Source organism: Phascolarctos cinereus, unplaced genomic scaffold (genome assembly GCF_003287225.1).
Source record: "Phascolarctos cinereus isolate Bilbo 61053 unplaced genomic scaffold, phaCin_HiC Scaffold_4;HRSCAF=312, whole genome shotgun sequence".
In the NCBI taxonomy this organism is placed as follows: Eukaryota; Metazoa; Chordata; class Mammalia; order Diprotodontia; family Phascolarctidae; genus Phascolarctos; species Phascolarctos cinereus.
In genome coordinates this window covers 318,432,498-318,451,068 of record NW_027555847.1, presented here as the reverse complement: position 1 = coordinate 318,451,068, position 18,571 = coordinate 318,432,498, and the positions used below count along the sequence as shown (strand labels likewise).

Below are 18,571 nucleotides of genomic sequence, written 5' to 3'. Positions count from 1 at the left end.
GAGTTCAAATCTGGCCTCTGACACTTACTAGCTGGGTGACCCTGGGCAAGTCACTTCGCACCAATGGCCAAAAACAAACAAAAACAAAGAAACAAACAAAAAACCAGCGTTATCTTCGAGAAGAAACTATTTTTAATTCTTTCTTCTCAAACCCTGCATGCAACTGGTCACTAATCCCTATTGATTCTTCCTTTTCAACCTCTAACATTCACTTATTTTTTTCCATTCCCACTGTTGTTGTTCAGTCATTTCAGTTATTTTGTGATCCCATGTGGGCGTTTCTTGGCAAAGATACTGGAGAGGTTTACCATTTTCTTCTCCAGCTCTTTACCGATGAGGCAACCGAGGCAAACAGGGTGAAGTGACTTACCCAGGGTCACACAGCTAGTAAGTGTCTGAGGCCAGATTTGAACTCAGGTCTTACCAACTCCAGGTCTAGTGCTTTATCCTACACCACCTAGCTGCCCCAAGTCTTAGAACACTTACCTTTAATTTTAGGTATTTATATAAATTAGTAATTTTTCAGAGCACTGCCATAAAAATATACTAAGATACTAATTTTTGGGTAAACCATGTCATTCGAGGAACAGCCACAATACAAAGATATAGTGTTTATCAGCCTGGTACACATTAGTTAGCTTACATACTCACTCTATTTCCTCCTCTAGGGCAGTTTTAAAAAGCTTGAGAAGCAGATATTCCTCTCGCTGATTGGAAGCATAATTGTATAGTGTGAAAATTACAGTGTCCATGAACTTGGTTGACTTGTTCTGAGGCATCTGGAAAATCAGCTTAGCCAGATACGTAGGATTGGTCTAAAGAGGAGAATGAGGGAAACAGCAAAGAAGAAAAAACCCCACATTTCAGGTTAATTTATATCATTTAAGTAGGTAACAGTTTTCTACTTCCTACTATAAGAAAACTAAATTAAGAAGTAAATGTTAATGGAAATACTATGTAGGAAGAAATTTAATAATTCCCTTTACCCCCACCACTAATCTTTCTTTTTAAGAAGATAAAGTTTTTCACTTTTATAAACAGAGAAATGACCATATTACCTAATAAGGACCCTTCTGGCTACAATGTCCTATGAGTCTAAGGGGCATTCGAATGATGTTTGCTTTAGGGTTCTATGAATAAAAGTTGTGGTTTTTAAGAAGTATTCAAAGGAAACCAAATACTTGATATGAAGTAAAATAAATGTTCTTCAAGGTCTCTTTAAATCTATGATCTTATGCCCTATAACTGTTTTCAGGCAGATATTTATAGTGCTTTTTCCACTGGCTATTAGCTGGTTAAAATTTGACAAAATAAAATAAAACTGGCCACCACTACTAAGACATTTGGAAATTGATTTCTCGATATTTAATGCTGCCTTATCTTTTCCATCTCAAGCTATGTGGAAATGACAACAGAAAGCAAGCATATCATATCCCGTATAGAACGATGGCATGCCTTTTTCTAAATAGTGGCAGAATTTAAGATTTCTAGACTAGTCAACATAGGAGCTTTACTATAGAAAAACTTATACAGTCACTTATTGTTTTCTGATAAGAGTTCAGCCTATTGATTGATAAAAGGTTGTAAAGGAAAAGTTATAATTTTTCAATAATATTCATTGATCATTGATCCTGGGCTAAATATCCCAAAAGGGACAACCTCCACACACGACCCCCTCCCCTGCAGCATTGGAGAAAAATAAATGATTTCAAAGAAAGTATAAAGTGGATGCAAAAGACTAGGACTAAAGTAAAATTTAAACTGCATTTTTTTGGGGGGCCAGAAGTTATGAGTAGCAGTATACAGGCCTCCATTGCTCCTAGGTTAATACCTACATAAATGTGAGGCAGGCCATCTTATTATTATATTTTTATGTGTCACGGACACTGTTGGCAGTCTGGTAGACCTTATAGAAATTTTTCTGAGAATGTTTTTATATGTATAAAATAAAACCAAAATAGTTTAAAAAATTTTATTAATTTATTTTGATTTATCAACAATCACTTCCATATGCTTTTGAGTTGAAAATTTTTCTCCCTCCTCCTCCCCTCCACCCTCCCCAAGATGGCGCACAATCTGATACAGGCTTTACATTTACGTTCCTATTAAACATATTTTCACATTAGTGAAGTTGTAAGTAAAAATTAAAACCAATAGGAGGAACCATCAGAAAGATGAAACAAAACTCAACAGAAGGTAAAAATAAGTGATAACGATTCGACTTCCATAGTTCTTTCTTTGGATGTGGACAGCCTTTTCCATCCCAAGGCCTCTGGAGATGTCCCAGATCCTTGCAATGCTGAGAAGGGTTCGGTTTAACAATATTAGTCATTGCATAGTGTGGCTGTTATTGTGTACAACGTCCTCTTGGTTCTGCTCACTTCACTCAGCCAAAATAGTTTTTTCAAAGGAAACCAATTATATCGAAAAAGAATTAGCAAAACATTTTTCCTAAAGTTCACAAACCCCAAGGTAAGAACCTCAATAGAGAAACATACACATATACATATGTAAAATATAATCAAGTATATAAGGATATATCTGTAATCATGTATGTATATAGATATATAATACAGTATATATAGCATAGTATTTATAGTATATACACACATATCTATATAAATATGCATAAAGAAACAAACTATACACATATACACACATATAAATATGTATATATAAAGATACTTACACTACATATATTTATATAGCATGCAAAGCATATATGTATAGCATTATATAATGTATACATAGCATATATGTAGTGTTATATAGTGTATACATAGCATGTATGTATAGTATTATATAGTGTATGTATAGTATTGTTTAATATATATGTGTGTATAGTGTTATATAGTGTATATAAGTATATATGTACATATAGCATATATGCATAGTATTATATAGTGTGTGTATATATAGCATACATGTATAGTGTTATATGGTGTCTATATATAGTATATACGTATAGTGTTATATAGCATAACAGCATATATGTATGGAATTATAGTGTGTGTGTATATGTACATACATATATAAAATATTATATAGTATTATATAGTGTGTATGTATGTATGTATGTATGTATGTATGTATGGTATTATAGAGCGTACACACCATCCAGAAGCTGAATCATCTTAGGAGAGCTAGGTATGGGAAGCCACCTTCTCCAAGAGCATCATTGTCTACCATGGCAAGTGCATCCTTCTTTCCCATGGTGCCCCCTTAGGGATGGAGGCAGTTTATAGGAACAGGAAGCATTGAGAATGCAAGGACAAGGGAAGGGGAATAACAAATACAGACATAAACTAGTATAGAATTTATGAAGGAGACTAATCCTGATAAGGGTTGCATGACTTCATACCCTGGATGATTCCTGCTTCTGTCTGACATTACTTCCTCTTGCATGAATATTTCTAAGAGTCAGGCACAGAAGAAAAAAGGGGAAGGGGATGAAGCAAGACTTGTAATGGCAATCATATAGAAGCTAATGAGAAGAAGGAGCTCAAATCTAGCACTCTGGAAACTTTCGCCCAAAAGGGGACATGTTAGAGACTAAGGGAGAAGGATCGGACCTTGCAGGTGCAGATTTATTAGTATATAGAGGAACTCCTGGGTGAGGAAACACCTTTGTCTTATGTGGGACATACACAAAAAGTGAGGTTGGACTAGATGACCTCTACGATCCCTGCCAGTCCTAAATCTGTGATCCTAGGAACTCTATGGTGTAATTGATATATACTATTATTATTTTCTCCCTGGGAAATTTTTGCATTAGCATATTTTCTATAGTATAGTGGGAAAAGCATCGGATTTGAGCCAGTGGACCTGGGTTGGGCTCTTGGCCTTGTTGCTTACCACCGCTGTGACGCCGGGAAAGATATTTCTCTTCCTTAAGGCTCATTGTCTCCACTGAGAATTTGAGGTTGCTGGACCTCTAGATAACTTTTAAGATCCTCTCTTGCCCTAAGTCACATACGGAGTGTCACTGCATACGGATAGTGTGGTTTTCTAACAAAGATTTCTTAAAAGGAAGTGACTCAAGTTGTAAAGTGCACCTCAGAGAGGGAGGAAATGTGGTACAATGAGTAGTGTATGGGACTTGAAATAAAGAGACATAGATTTTAGTTCTAACTCACTTAATTTCTTTGGACCTCAGTTTCCTCATCTGCACAATGTGCAATAACAGCATCAACCTCACAGAGTTGTCTTAAGGATATATATAAATAGACAGAGATAGGTATACACACATACATATATATACACATAATACATACATACATATACATATATATATATATATATACACACACACGTACATACACACACACACATATAAGTATATATGTATGTATATGGGCACCCACATAAATCACTTTGTAAACCTCAAAGTGCTAAATCTTATTTTTATAATTGTAACAGTCTATAAATGTAAGTAGTTTTCCATTAGTCATAATGGATTTGCATTAATATTGTATTTGCTCATCTAATTTCCTTTGAAACCAACAGCATGCATTTTTTGAGATAGAAGCCATGATTAGGGGTGAAAAACAGAAAAAAAAATGAGCCTAAAGCCTAGCTACACCAATCAGAGCTACAAACCCTCACTAACTTTCTGGGAGCATAGAAAATTGAAAAGTCACTGAGAGTTCTAACCTGGAAATTGAAAAAAATGAAAGTTTCTTGTCCCTCCAAAGCACCAATTTTCTTTAGTAGGAAAGGGTAGGATAAAACCGAGGGTGCCCTAGAGTATTAATCATAGAACCTAAGGACTCTCTTAGGTTAGATTAGGGCTGCTGAGTGTCTGTTTGTCTCTCTTGTCCTCTTGCCCCATACTTTCCCCCACCATGGGTGGTAGGCCATATTTTCTTAGTTTAGGGTTGGTATGGATTAATTACCTAACCAAATTAGAGTTCAGCTCCCATCCTGCTTAACATCTTCCCTTTCTTCAATTACTAGCCTCTTTTAAAAAAATCTATTCACTTACAAAACAGTAATAAGAATATTAGAAATGGATAAAATAATAATAAAAAAGAAGGGATAAAGAGATTTCCCCAGAAAATTCCTGCTCCCCATAACAAGGAGTCATTTTCATTTTTCCTTGACTCTTAAAGTATTTACTCATGCTATAGATTTGTGATGTTTCTCTAAATAATTAAATGCAGAATAAAAAATAACTTATACATGTATAAGTTACAGGCAAGAGAACAAGGTGGTTTGGTCTATAAACTACACTTGCTCTTACCTGTAGAATGTAGAATAGCTGCTGGTAGGCTTCCAGTTTTTTCCTCTTCTCCTTACTCAGACTTTTAATTCCTTGTTTTTCATTGCCACTCAACATCAATTCTTCGCATGTTTTCTTATTCATCTTTTTCCTATATGAAATAACATCCTGTAGGGAAATTATAAAGAAGTTAACACTCTTTATTCTTCATTATGATCATCTTCTTATACTAGGGGTCTCCCCTCCAACATACACAAAGGACACAAGGCTGGTATTTCTCCATGAAGAAACCAAGAAAAAAAAGTTAAACATATTAAGGGAAATTTCCACATTAAAAATATTTTCCAATGCGTAATAGGTTCATAGCTCTACAATTGGAAGGGACCATCTAATCCAACCCCTTCATACAAGAGATGAGGAAACTGAGTCCCAGGGAGGGTTGAGTTTCTTACTCAAAGATCTCAGGTAATAAGTGCTGGAAGCAGGATTTGAATATAGGTCCTGTAACTCCAGAACCAATACTTTTTTGCACTGTTTCAGTGACAGAGGAAAAAGGAAAGTTGCCCCAATTGATTTCTTGTTTAATTTTCTGAATAGGCTCATTCTTGAGTCTACAATTGCTCTAGTTAATCTAAGCCTCAACTCCTACCATATCTCAGAAAATACAGTTAACCAGATCTTGAAAAAAACACAGATAGCAGTGACTTTTCTCTGGGATCATCTACTACCCCATCACCACTTTCCAATTGTTGGAGTCATTCAGCACAAGTGACAGCCTGTGGCCTCATAGTCCATGACAGTCATAATTGCTACTGGCTCCTTTGCTTATCAGCCTTATGAATTCCTCCTTTCCTACAGCCCAGAGACTTTTTCTGTTTTCAACTACTAAACCTAGATTGGGGTTCTTTTTCTGTTTTCCTTTCAGCTTATGATAAACTGCTCTAATTCCTCTCTATCGTGCAATCAGGCAATTTCTGCTCAAGATCTCACTCTTACAAACATCTGAACTCTTATTACTGTGTACGTCTCTTATGTGTTTAGAATATTCTATTTTGTATTAAATTTATCTATGTAATAGAGAATATAGCTAAGCAACTAGGTGGCAACGTGGATACAGTTCTGGACTGGGAATCAGGAAAACCTGAGTTTGAATCATGTCTCAAATATTTACTAGGTATATGTCCTTGGGCAAATCACTTAACCTTTGTGCCTCAGTTTCCTCATTTGTAAAATGGAAATTACAATAGCATTTAGGTCACAAAGCTATTGTGAAAAACAAATGAGATGAAGTACATAAAGTGCTTTGCAAACCTTATAGTGCCATATAGATGTTAGCTATTATTATTATTAGTTTTTTTGTTGTTATTGTTTGTCCTTCATTTTCAAAGAGGACCAATGACATCACGGGGTGATGTCTTGAACTGGGTTTAAGTGAGGTAGAGTTGCACAAGGTCATACTCTGGCATATCTTTGAGGACAGTGGCTTTACTTTTTTTCATCTCCATATCCCCAGTCACTTGGGACATTGTGCATAGCACAATACCCTATACAAAATAAGCATGTAATAAATCTTTGCTTTACTTGCTGACTTGTAGAAGTTCTTATTTTAAAATAATTAGTGAGTCTTACAGCTGCTTAATAAGAGAATTATTCTTATTTTTAAATAGAATAAGTCTATAGCCATTATATTGACTTAAAATAATACCCATGAAATATTGAAGTCTGTAGGAGATATTAAAATATCCATTGTTTAAATATGCAGAACCAAGTTCATAATACCCAGACACTAAGTGATATCATCTCTCAGTAAGTACCACCAGAGCTGAAGTACTTCCATGAATATATCCAGAAATCACTACAAGAATTCCACAAAAGGTGATGCTGTAATGGATGAGATTTCTAGTTGTTGTCTTTCATAAGACATCATCAGTCTATTCTCAAGAAAATTTTAAAACTCCCAAACTTTTCTAAAGATCAGATAGTCCACTATGACTGGATTCCTACGCGGTGGCAAGTATTTAAACTATTTACAATTTTAGAACTAAGCCTCTTTTAGATGGAAACCATTTCCTGTTTACATATTGAAAACATGTTAAACTTCTTTGGAGTTTAAAAATAACAAGAGCTACCCTTCAGAAATTCTCATTTGACTAAAATGATGCTACCTTTTAAAATCACATACCACTGTTCAGGACGGTTTACAAAATAACACAAATTGTATTCTAACAATCAGGCATTTCAAGAGATGGGGTATTCAGTCGTAGGCTACCCCTTCCTTCTCAGCTCTCCCCTCCTTTCAGACCTGTGATTTTATTTCTGCAGGGAACCCAGAGGGAGAAGACTCCCTTGACCAAAGCAACCCATCAACTGTGCTGCAATTTATAGTTGTCTGGGGCCACTGAGAGGCCATATAACTTTCCCAGAGTCACACAGCCATCACGTGACTATGGTGGACCTGAACCCAGAGCTTCTGGATTCCAAGGCTGCCACTCAATCTACCATACCTTTGAGGTTTACATTCATCCCTGTCTTTTCCTAATACATCCCTTCCTTCCAGCATTGGTGCAGTTATTGGAACTGAATTTAATTCAATCAGATAAGCATTAAGCGCTATGCCCAAAAGCATATAGCCGTAGTTGCTGTTGGTTTTAGGCATCGCAGATAAAAGACAAAAAAAATGCAGTACAATCTAAGAGCATAAGGGAGAAGGAAGAAAGAGGTGATTGAACGTAGACACTTCATTGCTTGAGAGTTTTGGAGGGCAGTGGGGAAGGAGATGCTCTCCTGTAATGGCTACAGCTGGCTTCTGAATTCCTTAATAACTCAATGTTTTTGTTCTTTAGGACTCTTCTTTAGCAGAGTGTTCTACCCTATAAGGCACTGAGGTGTCTAGCTATTTGGAAGTAGGCAGAAAATGAAGGGCAGGAGGCAATGGCTGAACATCTGTCTTGTTCTGATGTTATGCCTCAAAACAAAACAAACGAAAAAGTCAGTCCCTGAAACAGTACTCCAGAACCAAATGGCTTGGTATCAGGGGACTTCGTCCTGCCTGCTGAGAACAGAATTTAAGAGGCTATAATGTAAACGCCCGGATGGAGAAAGGAAGGATGAAAAGGAGAAAACATCTTTCTTAATTAACTAGGCTTTCACTTCATCTGCATCTATGATTTTTTTTTAAAGTGAAAATGAGTCCCAAGGGCCTACTGTGGTTGCTAATTAGAAGATGCCCCACAATATGGCTTCTCCCTACTCATTTAGCCATGTCACCTCCTCTTTGAAGTCTCTTAGGATTTCCCCAGTTATCAGTGCTTCCTCTCTCCCCCTTTACTTTTTTTTCCAGGCTTATGTGTTTGCTCTTTCTAATCCACCACTACTCTCCTCCCTTCATGGTACAATGTCAGTTTTAAGACAGGGACTATTTTTTACTCCTATATCAACAGTACCTATTATGAGGCCTAGGGTACCACAGGTGCTTAATAAATACTTAATTGAATTAGAGTTTAGTAGTGTCCAGCCACCTGCCATCAGTTGCTCCTTCTCACCAATTCCTTTGTCCCTAGAGCTGCATTCAGGATTCCCATTCCATCTCTCCCTCCCCCACCCTCTACACCTCAGGACTCCTTTGTGGAAAGTCTCTTGTGAAATACAGATCCAAGGTGCCCCCAAAATCTTAGTGCTGTTTTAAGCTTTAATAAGGAAATCAGGGATAGCTAGGTGGTGCAGTGGATAGGGTCTAGAACCTTGAGTCAGGAAGGCCTGAGTTCAAATTTGGCCTCAGATACTTACTGGCTGTGTGATCCTGGGTAGTCACTTAACAATGTTTGCCTCAGTTTCCTCAGCTGTAAAATGAGCTGAAGAAGGTAACAGCAAATCTATTCCAGTATCTTTTCCAAGAAAACCTCAAATGGGTCATAAGAAGAAATGACTGAACAACAACAAAGGAAATCAGGCTTCAATTTTCAATTAAAGCTATTAAGCTTTAATTTAAGAGCTTAAAACTACATTAAGACTTTTGGAACATACGTATAACTAGCTTTTTTGTTTGTTTGTTTTTGTTGTTGTTTTTTCCCTAAGCCAGAACCCAGAACAAAAGGTCTTTTTTGCCAGACCACAACTTCATGAACTTTTTCAATGGGCTGGTATGACGTACGTGGGCTATCCTTCCTTGCACGTGAGTATGAGCTCAAAGGTCATCTATTCCAAGTTCCTCCTTTTACAGAAGAGGAAACTGAGATCACAGGCATTAAATGATATGCCAGCTTCGGGAAAGGAGTAAGAATTTACATAGGGCCTATTTACCATGTGCCAGGGACTGTGCTATGGACATTGTATGAATATTATCTCATCAGATCCTCGAAACAACCCTGTGAGGTAGGTGCTTATCATCTCCATTTTACAGTTGAGGAAACTGAGGCAAACTGAGGTTAAGTGACTTACCCAGGATCACATGAATGGTTTAATCCAGATTTGAATTTATGCTGGACTCCAGGCCCAGCACTCAATTTACTGTACCACCAGCTGCCTCCAGGAAGCTATTAAGTTGTAGGTCTAAGATTCAAATGTAGGTACCTTGACTCCAAATTCAGAATTTTCCCCCTGTATCATACAGATGCCTCAGTGTGTTTGTTTATACATGGTTTTGATACATGTACTATGGACTAGTGCAAACACACACATATGTATATGTATATATACATATAGACAGATAACTAGAAAGAATCTATGGCCTGTTGAGTCTCCATTTTTGGTGGCTAAGATATATTTTAAGTATAGTACTTAGCAATTTTCTAAGATAGTAGAATTTCCTATCTTGTGCAGGCTGGAAGTACAGTAGCCAGTCACAGAATGAATCCCACTGCTAATCAGTATACCAGTTTTGACCAGCTCCATTTCCCAGCTGGGCCAGATCACCCTTCTTTAGGCAGCCTGGTGGCTCTTCTGCTCCCAGAGGCTTACTATATCGGTGTTGGAAGGATTGAGGACGCTGAAAGGCTTTAGTTCTGCTGCGGTTCAGAACTCCAGAGCTCAAGCAATACACTAGTCTCAGCTTTCCCCAAAACTAGGGATTATGGCCACATGCCACAGTTCCCAGTCTGTCAATACATTTTAATGCAGTTTGGGGAAAAAATGCAATAGAACTCTCCTAGAAATGGAACTTTCTTAGAAAATCTAGAGCATATGGAACATAACAGGATCATGGCCTGGATCATTAAAATAATGTTTCCAAAGTAACTATCACAAATTATACACAGAGGTGAAATTGAGATATTCCATTTATTTAAAAAAAAATGGCAAACGAACCTTGAACAATTCACCCTGAGCTCTAAATGGGTTTAGCTGAATAATGGCATTGTGTCCTCACACATGTGTTTATGTCTACGCCTTTACTAGACAAGAGTTGGGGGAAATCCTACTGACCTGCAGAGTGATCCTGTTTTTTACCAGAAGTCCAATCTTTATGTCCATCAAGTTCAAGTCTTTTTCCAGCTGTTGATTAGCTCTGATTGTGGTAACTACTTGTTCCCTTAATCTTGTCCTTTCCAGTTCTTCTTGTAAATCTAAATCACTTTGGTCCAACAGATACAAAAACTTGCACAAAACAGGCAAAGGAGGATTTTTATCATTCACTGCAGAGAAAGGAGAATACATGCATAGTTTTAATTTGTTTGCATGGTCCTAATGACTATAGGTGGGAAAATTAGACCTTGGTTGTTATAACTTTAGATCCTTAGAATACATGTTAAGTAAAGTACTCAGCCTGATGTTTGACCATTTCTACTTCTTTTAAATCTGAACAAGAGAAACACAAACAGCAGAATAATAAAATGTACCCTCAAAACAAATACTAATGAACACATGATCAAACTCTATATGGGGCAAATCTCAAATAAAATCTAAAAATTTAAACTATTGACTTTTTAAAAAATTGTGTTAAATTTATGCGTCCACTTACATACACGTATGCATGTACATATGCATGTGTATTCCTAACAAAGAATAAAAAAAATTTGCTCCATCTCCTTCCAAATCAACATACATGCTTTTGTGTTTACATTGTTGTCGTTATTGATTTTTTTATATGTGAGAGTAAATGTACATGTTGTTCTTATTCTACTGGTGTCACTTACTTCATAAAGGTCTTCCTGCATTTCTTTAGAATCCTACTAGCATAATTTGATTACATGTTGTGAGAGTTAAGTTTGTAGTAATAAAAATATCTTTAAAAGAAATAAATACTCTCGACCATTAGTATCAACATTATTTTCTGCCTATATCATGCTCATTTATCTTTTGATCATAGCCTTAGGAGCAAGGAGAGAACCTTAGAGATTTCAATTGAACTCCCTTTTTCATTTTAGTAATAAGTAAGCCTAGGAACAGAAAAGGAAGTGACTTATCCAGAGTCTTATGTCACTCCACTCTCCCATCCCCACACCACACAACAGCTCACACATGAGGCTCTTCAGGTCAGCCAGATGGTTGATGAGAGATAAAATTCATATAGAGATGGACAATGTCCAAGCTCATAAATCTTTTAGAACATCCCTGATTCTTCAACTCAAACTGAACATATAAAAACAGTATTAAATCTCCTTAGGAAAACAAAATCTGTTTTCCCCTTACCAAAAAATAAAATAAAGGAGCAGCAGCAGGCAGTTTATTTTTCATATGATCATTAGTAACAACAAGCCAGTTCTGAGATTAAGCACCCTGATGCCAACCCTATCTTTGGAACAATGGGCTGAACAGGAATAATCAGGTAACTCAATTTGTGCTTGCTTGTACTCTAAAGAATCACTGTATTTCCAAAATGATTCTACTTACCTAGTGTTTTATAGTCAACTCTAGCTTTGAATGCTCTTATCCAAGACTGAAGTTTCACAATTTTCTCAATCTGGAAAAATTTGAGAAAAGTCACAACCGAGAAAAGTCAAATCCTCAGTACTGCAAGTTACTGTTAATTTTAACACCCCTAAATTTGGAATATGTAATATGTGGACATTGGCTGGCTGAGGTTTTTCTTTCTCTTATATACAAACTCTCTAAGCAAATGAATAGTGTAAATGAGATGAAAGGAAAAATGCTCAAATCGCTGAAGAATGGTTTGAAGACTTCAATATAGTGTTGGCATGTAAAGGTGGCACTAATTATAAATGTATCTATTTATTAAAAAGCTCTACCTCTCCCAGTGCTTACAATCTTCTTAAGGGAAGTGAATTTAAAAAAAAAATCACACATTAGTAGGTAGTTACTGAAGATAATAACAATCTCAATTCTTTAAATGCATACACATAAGTGCACAGTATTTGGTGCTAGCTTTCCTCCCAAGGAGTCTAAATTTGTGAGATTTCACTCTGTGTAAATAATGTCATGCCCACATGACATAGTAAGATTAAGGAATACAAGAGAGACAGCCCAATTACTGTACTGATCCCCAACAAAAGGAGACCTAGTGGTCCCAAATACTGGGCAAAGGCCCCCACGGAGGATTTATAGGAGAACATGGACAAAAATCCCATACAGGATAAGGCCATATGCATAAATGGCTGTACCAATGCAAGCTGTATCTACATCAAGAAGACCATAGATTCATTGAAACATTTAAGTCTAGTCACATCCACCATACAACGACAGTGATGAGTTTTATCAGCTGTCAAGGAGGAAAAAAAAATTTCTCTTACTTGTTGTTTGAAATAATGTTTTCGTGAAAGGTAACGGCTTCTTGCTGACATCATTCTGTACCAGGTTTGAATCTAAAAAGAGAAGTAACAGAAAATTCAACAAAACTCCATGCAGCTTTTCTTAAATTTAATACTAATATCTTATGTGATGATATCAAGAAAAGTATTTCATTTGGAAAACAAGATTTATTTTTCCTTCCACGTCTTCCATTGTATTTCCTCTATGGCACACAAAAGCACTTTATGTATTACTCTTTTTTTTTCTCCTTAACTTGTAGGATATAGTTAGGAGGACTAATTGTTAAGACATTTAAAGAGAGATAAAGAAATTTCCAAGATGGCAAGAGATTTGCCTGATCATTTCTGAGTGTTTGGAACTAAATCTAAATCTAAAATAAATAATCAATTAACCAACAAGCATTTAAGTACTCATGATGTGCCAGGCACTGTATTAAGTACAGAGAATTCAAAAATGAAAACAGTTCCTGCCCTCAAGCAGTGGTAATTCTAATAGGGGAGACAATGTATTAAAATAGGTAATCTTAGAGCAGAAGGCACCAACATCTAGTTGAGGAGGTGAGAGTTGGTAGTAATGGTAGTTGGAAAAGACCTCCTGAAATATGTGAGTCTTATCTTGAAGTCAGGGATTTTAGGAGGGAGAAGTGAAAAGGAAGAACATTCCAGGGAAGTAGAGATCAGGAAGATTGAAAAATGAGAAGAGGCCTTTAAATTTGACAAATATGAAGAAATCAATGGTAACTTTGGAGAGAGAAGTTTCAGTTGAATGACAAGGCCAGACGCCAGATTGCAGAGGGTTTAGAAAAGAGTAAAATAAAAGGCGAAGAAGAGAAGCTTTTTCAAGGGAGTTAGCTGAGAAGAGGAAGAAAGACACAAGAGGATGGCTGGCAATGATGGTAAGACCTAGTGATAATTTTGTCAAGATGAGTGGAGACATGGAAAAATTTGTAGGTAGCAGGGAAAGAGCCAATAGATAAGGAGAGGTAGAAGATTAGATCAAGAAGGGAGGTTGATAGTGAGGGCAATCTGTTAGAAGACATTGGGAGAGGATAGTAGACTGGACCTTAGCAAGGAGAAGGTCCATGTATTTATCAGAGAGTAAAGAATGGAGGAGAGGGTGAAGGATGATACCAGCGGGAAGTGAAATGACAATGGGAGAAAAGGGAGCTCTTGGCAATGACCTAATTTTTGCAAGGAAGGTGAAGTAGGAGTTAATGTTCTCATCTAATTGGTTTGTGGCTGTTGTGGGAGGCTTGAGGAGAGAAGAGAAGGCTTGAAATATATGCTATAGTGAGTGGACTAGAGAATCATTTAGAGAGAGGTAAAAGGAATGGCCTGCTGCACTCAGGTCTCAGATGAACCATAAAATATGAAAGAATCTTTACCTTAATAACAGAAGAAACATTATCAGCAAACAGTTTCTTCCTCTCAGCAAATTTTTTCTGCTCTTTGTAGCCCTTCCAGGAAGCCTAAATAAAAAAGAAAAGACAGGTTATAGTTTTATTTACTTGCAGTGAAGTTACTGATAACTAACTGGAAAGAAAAGAAAAGAAAAACGAGCAAATTCTTTTAGGAAGTACTGGGGGAAAAATCTATAATGGAATATCATGTGAGATCCTTTCACCTAATGGCTTCAGGCAAACTTTCATGACCTCAGTACCCTGGGCATAGTTTCTAGTAACGATCTTTGGTGTAGGGGAAGAGGCTAAAGTTAACTGTTTTTTTTAATATATAATATTTTATTTTTCCCCATTACATGTTAAAATAATTTTTTAACATTTGTTTTTTAAGTTTTGAGTTCCAAATTCTCTCTTTCCCTCTCTTCTTTTCCTCCTCCTTGAGATGGTAAACAATGAGATATAGATTATATGTGTGCAATCACGTAAAACATTTCCATATTAGTCATTTTGTACAAGAAGACTCAAAAAAAAAAAGTGAAAAGCAGCACACTTCACTCTGTATTCAGACAATATCATTCTTTCTCTAGAGGTAGATAATATGCTTCATCATTAGTCCTTTGAGATTGTCTCATGATTGAGATCATGGCATTACTGAGAATGGATGAACCAGTTCATAACTCCACCAAGAGTGCATTAATGTCCCAGTTTTCCCACATCCCCCCCCAACATTTATCATTTTGGTTTTTTTGCCACGTTAGCCAATTTGAAAAGTGTGATGTGGTACCCCCGAGATCTTTTAATTTGCATTTCTCTAATCAACCGTGATTTAGAGCATTTTCTCATATGACTATAGATAGCTTTGATTTCCGTGCTCGAAAACTTCCTATTCTTTCCTTTGATTACTTATCAATTGGGGAATGACTTATATTTTTTATAAATTTGACTCAGTTGTCTATATATTGAGAAACTAGGCCTTTATCAGAGCTATTTGTAAAAATTTCCCCCAGTTTTCTGCTTTCCTTTTAATTGTGGTTGCTGTGTGTGTAAAAACTTTTTAATTTTATATAATCAAAATTATCTATTTTATATTTTGTAATGCTCTCTATATTATCTTTGGTTCTAAATTCTTCCCTTATCCATAGATCTGACAAATAAACTATTCCATGCTCTCCTAATTTACTTGCGGTATCCCTTTATGTGTAAATCATGGACCTATTTTGACCTTATCTTGCTATACATTATGAGATGTTGGTCTATATCTAGTTTCTGCCACACTGTTTTCTAGTTTTCCCAACTCAAGTAAACTGTTAATGCTTTCTCGAAGATCAGCAAAGCATAGGGAGGTCCCTTGCTATGAGGTATTAGTCTAAATCTCTCCCCACTAAGTCCATAAAGGGAAGTAATTGGAGTCTTTTCTAAATGAAATTAAAAACATGACTATCTGGTTCCCTAAATGACTATGTGCTGCCTCAGAACGACAACAAATAAATAGCTTTACTTCAGTAATGGGAAAAAGAAAACATACTACTAAAATGTCACCCTCCAAATCAGCACAGAAAATAGGAAAAACTCAGTAGTTAGCATATTTCATTGTTATCAAAAGCTCTCTCCTTTTATAAATGCTTACGACTAGAATATATCAATATAAGGGCACTTCATATATGTGCTCCAACAACCACCACACAACCTTCAGAATAAAATCTTGGTTCATGGGGGTTATAGTGTATAGTCAATGAACTACTGAATTGGGAGTGGGATTAAATTCCTGACTCTGGGTTCCAACTCTCTAATAGAGATATCCTTTGGATCTGTTAGAACCAAGGATAGGATTGCAAGTGTAATCAACATTTTCTTTCCCTTGATAATAAAACACCATGATTATAAAGGATCATAGGAAAATGTCAGAATTTCAAAGAAATGGCTCTGAAGAGTTAATGAAGAGAAACTACAACAACTCTAAAATTTGCCATGGCAGATGCAATGATTAGGAAAATAAGTATGTGAGAATCACGTCCACTATATTTGCTTATGATCTGCATTCAATGTCATGAAATTCCTTGCTCCTCTTCCCTACCAAGATTGCATAAAATAAGAAATGTCAGGAATCTCAAAATAAAGATGTATGAATTTTACAGTAATTTTAAACGAAGAGAGGAGTGGAAGCTTGAGTCTCATGCCTGACAAATTTCTGGAATAGATTATTAAAAAGAGTCATCACTAAATGAAAACATGGACTCACTAGGAACAAGTGATTGTCTTTAATATGGCCCCTCCTTCTTCACCTGTTGAAATATTTTTTATATCCTTTAAAGCCGATACAAGCAGCATAGTGGCTTTGGAGTCAGGAAGACCTGGTTTAGTTAAAACTGTGCTTCTGATACCAACTAGCTGAGTGACCCTGGGGGAGTCACTTACATCTCGAGAAATAAGTCAGGCAAGTGACTTGAACCTCTTTACAACTTTTAGGTTGGCTGCAATCTGTGTTGATGGAGTTCCCAGTGCTGATTATTTACCCATTTGTCATGTATTCTGATTAATGCTTAATTCAAATGTCACTTCTCCATGAATTTTTTCCATGATCCCACTGTAATTCACAACCTTCCCCCTCAGACCTCATGCTCTACTTTGCATTCTTACAATGCAGTTTGGTGATAAGTGCATTACAAGTTGTGATTTTTTTCTCTACTAAACTCCATTTGGGCAGGTGCTATATCTTATCTAAACTTCCTATCTCTCTCACTACCTAGCACAATGCTTTGTCCACAGCAAGTATTTAATAAATGGTTGTTGAATGGAGGAATGAATGTCATGCCAAATTTAACCTGTCTTAAAAAAACAAAAACAACTGAAATAAATACCAGACTGGTAGTTCATGAAATGGCAGACAAAAGAATCAGATTTCATATCCTGATTGCAACAAAGCATCTGATAATTTCATGATTACTGGACAGAGAAATGGGGATCAAATAATATTAGAGTTGGATAACTTTATAGATAGTTGAATAACCATACCCTAAAATGATGATGATAGCTGTTCATCTGAAGGGAGACCTCTAATTGCATACTACAAAACTCTCTTTCACTTTGTCCAGTTTAATATTTTTATCAATGGCATTTAAATACTATGGTGGGATCATAGAATTAGAACTAGAAGGGATTTCAGAGACCATTATTAAAAAACCTCCTCATAATACAAATTAGGAAAATGAGGCCCAAGAACATGGAACTGTCCCAAGATCACAACGCAATAAGCATCAGAGGAGGAACTGTCACTGTGTTTTATTTAACTGAATGACTTGGACTGAGGCCTTGAAAATGTGCTTACAAAATTTGCCAATGATCAAGTAAAAAGTTTAAGAGATACTTTCCCAGTTGTCTATTAGACATTTCTTACTCAGAAATGAAATAACTTTATAAGATTAAGATCCATTTCCAAGTAGATAAATAGCCAAAAAATGTAAACAGGCAATTCTTAGAAGAAATATAAACTATTACTAATGACAGAGAAGTGTTCAAACTTTTGGTAATCAAGAGAGAAAGCTTAGTTATAATAAAATTCAATCTTGGTGAAACTTGGAAGCAAAAGACACACTATTAGTACACTGTGGCTAGAATAGCTTTAGGCTGCCAACAGCCTACCAGTGCCTTAGATTCAATATGTCCCAAACTAAAGTCATCACCTTGAAGGGCAAACTTTTCACTTCTTCTTGACCTCCCTCTTTCTGCTATTGGTATCACCACCTTTACTGATCATTCAAGTTCAAAATTAATATCTTTCTTCCTACATATCTAGGTGCCAAATTCTCCTCCTCATGGAATAAAATAAAAAAGACATCCTCCTTTGGTCTCAATAAATTTATTAGACTGCAAGCTCCTGGAGGACATGGATTGTGTTTTTTGCTTTATTATTATCCCCAGCATTTAGCACAGTGCCTGGCACATGGTTAAGTGTTTAATAAATGCTTGCTGATTAATTGATTGAAGAGAAAGGAGCTAGCCATGTGCCTGATTCTCTACCAGACTATTAGAGACTTCTCTAATTGGATGTCAATTAACATGATGTGGTAGTCTGAGGCAGAAATAAGAAATAAACCCACTACCACTCTTGATATTCTCATCTGTCAAATCATTGAGTCTCTCAAAGATTATGTAACCATGGACTTTGGCTTAAAAATAAACAGGAATACAATACAGGAAATGCATTGTCAGAGTCCTGAAATAGCATACATAATGAGTTACTGAAACCTATT

At 36.3% G+C, this 18,571-nt stretch overlaps 1 protein-coding gene across 2 annotated transcripts in view; it reads right to left on the bottom strand.

Moving 5' to 3' along the window:
- The window catches only part of IQGAP2 (IQ motif containing GTPase activating protein 2), a 391,728-nt gene that overhangs the window by 46,324 nt on the left and 326,833 nt on the right, over window positions 1-18,571 (bottom strand). For both annotated transcript variants that reach the window (XM_020998497.1, XM_020998498.1), the window contains exons 18-23: window positions 14,307-14,390; window positions 12,904-12,975; window positions 12,047-12,116; window positions 10,640-10,848; window positions 5,243-5,389; window positions 652-815 (exon numbers count right to left, since the gene is read on the bottom strand). In XM_020998497.1, the coding sequence (XP_020854156.1) occupies window positions 652-815; window positions 5,243-5,389; window positions 10,640-10,848; window positions 12,047-12,116; window positions 12,904-12,975; window positions 14,307-14,390 (746 nt within the window). The remainder of the gene's footprint in view (window positions 1-651; window positions 816-5,242; window positions 5,390-10,639; window positions 10,849-12,046; window positions 12,117-12,903; window positions 12,976-14,306; window positions 14,391-18,571) is intronic.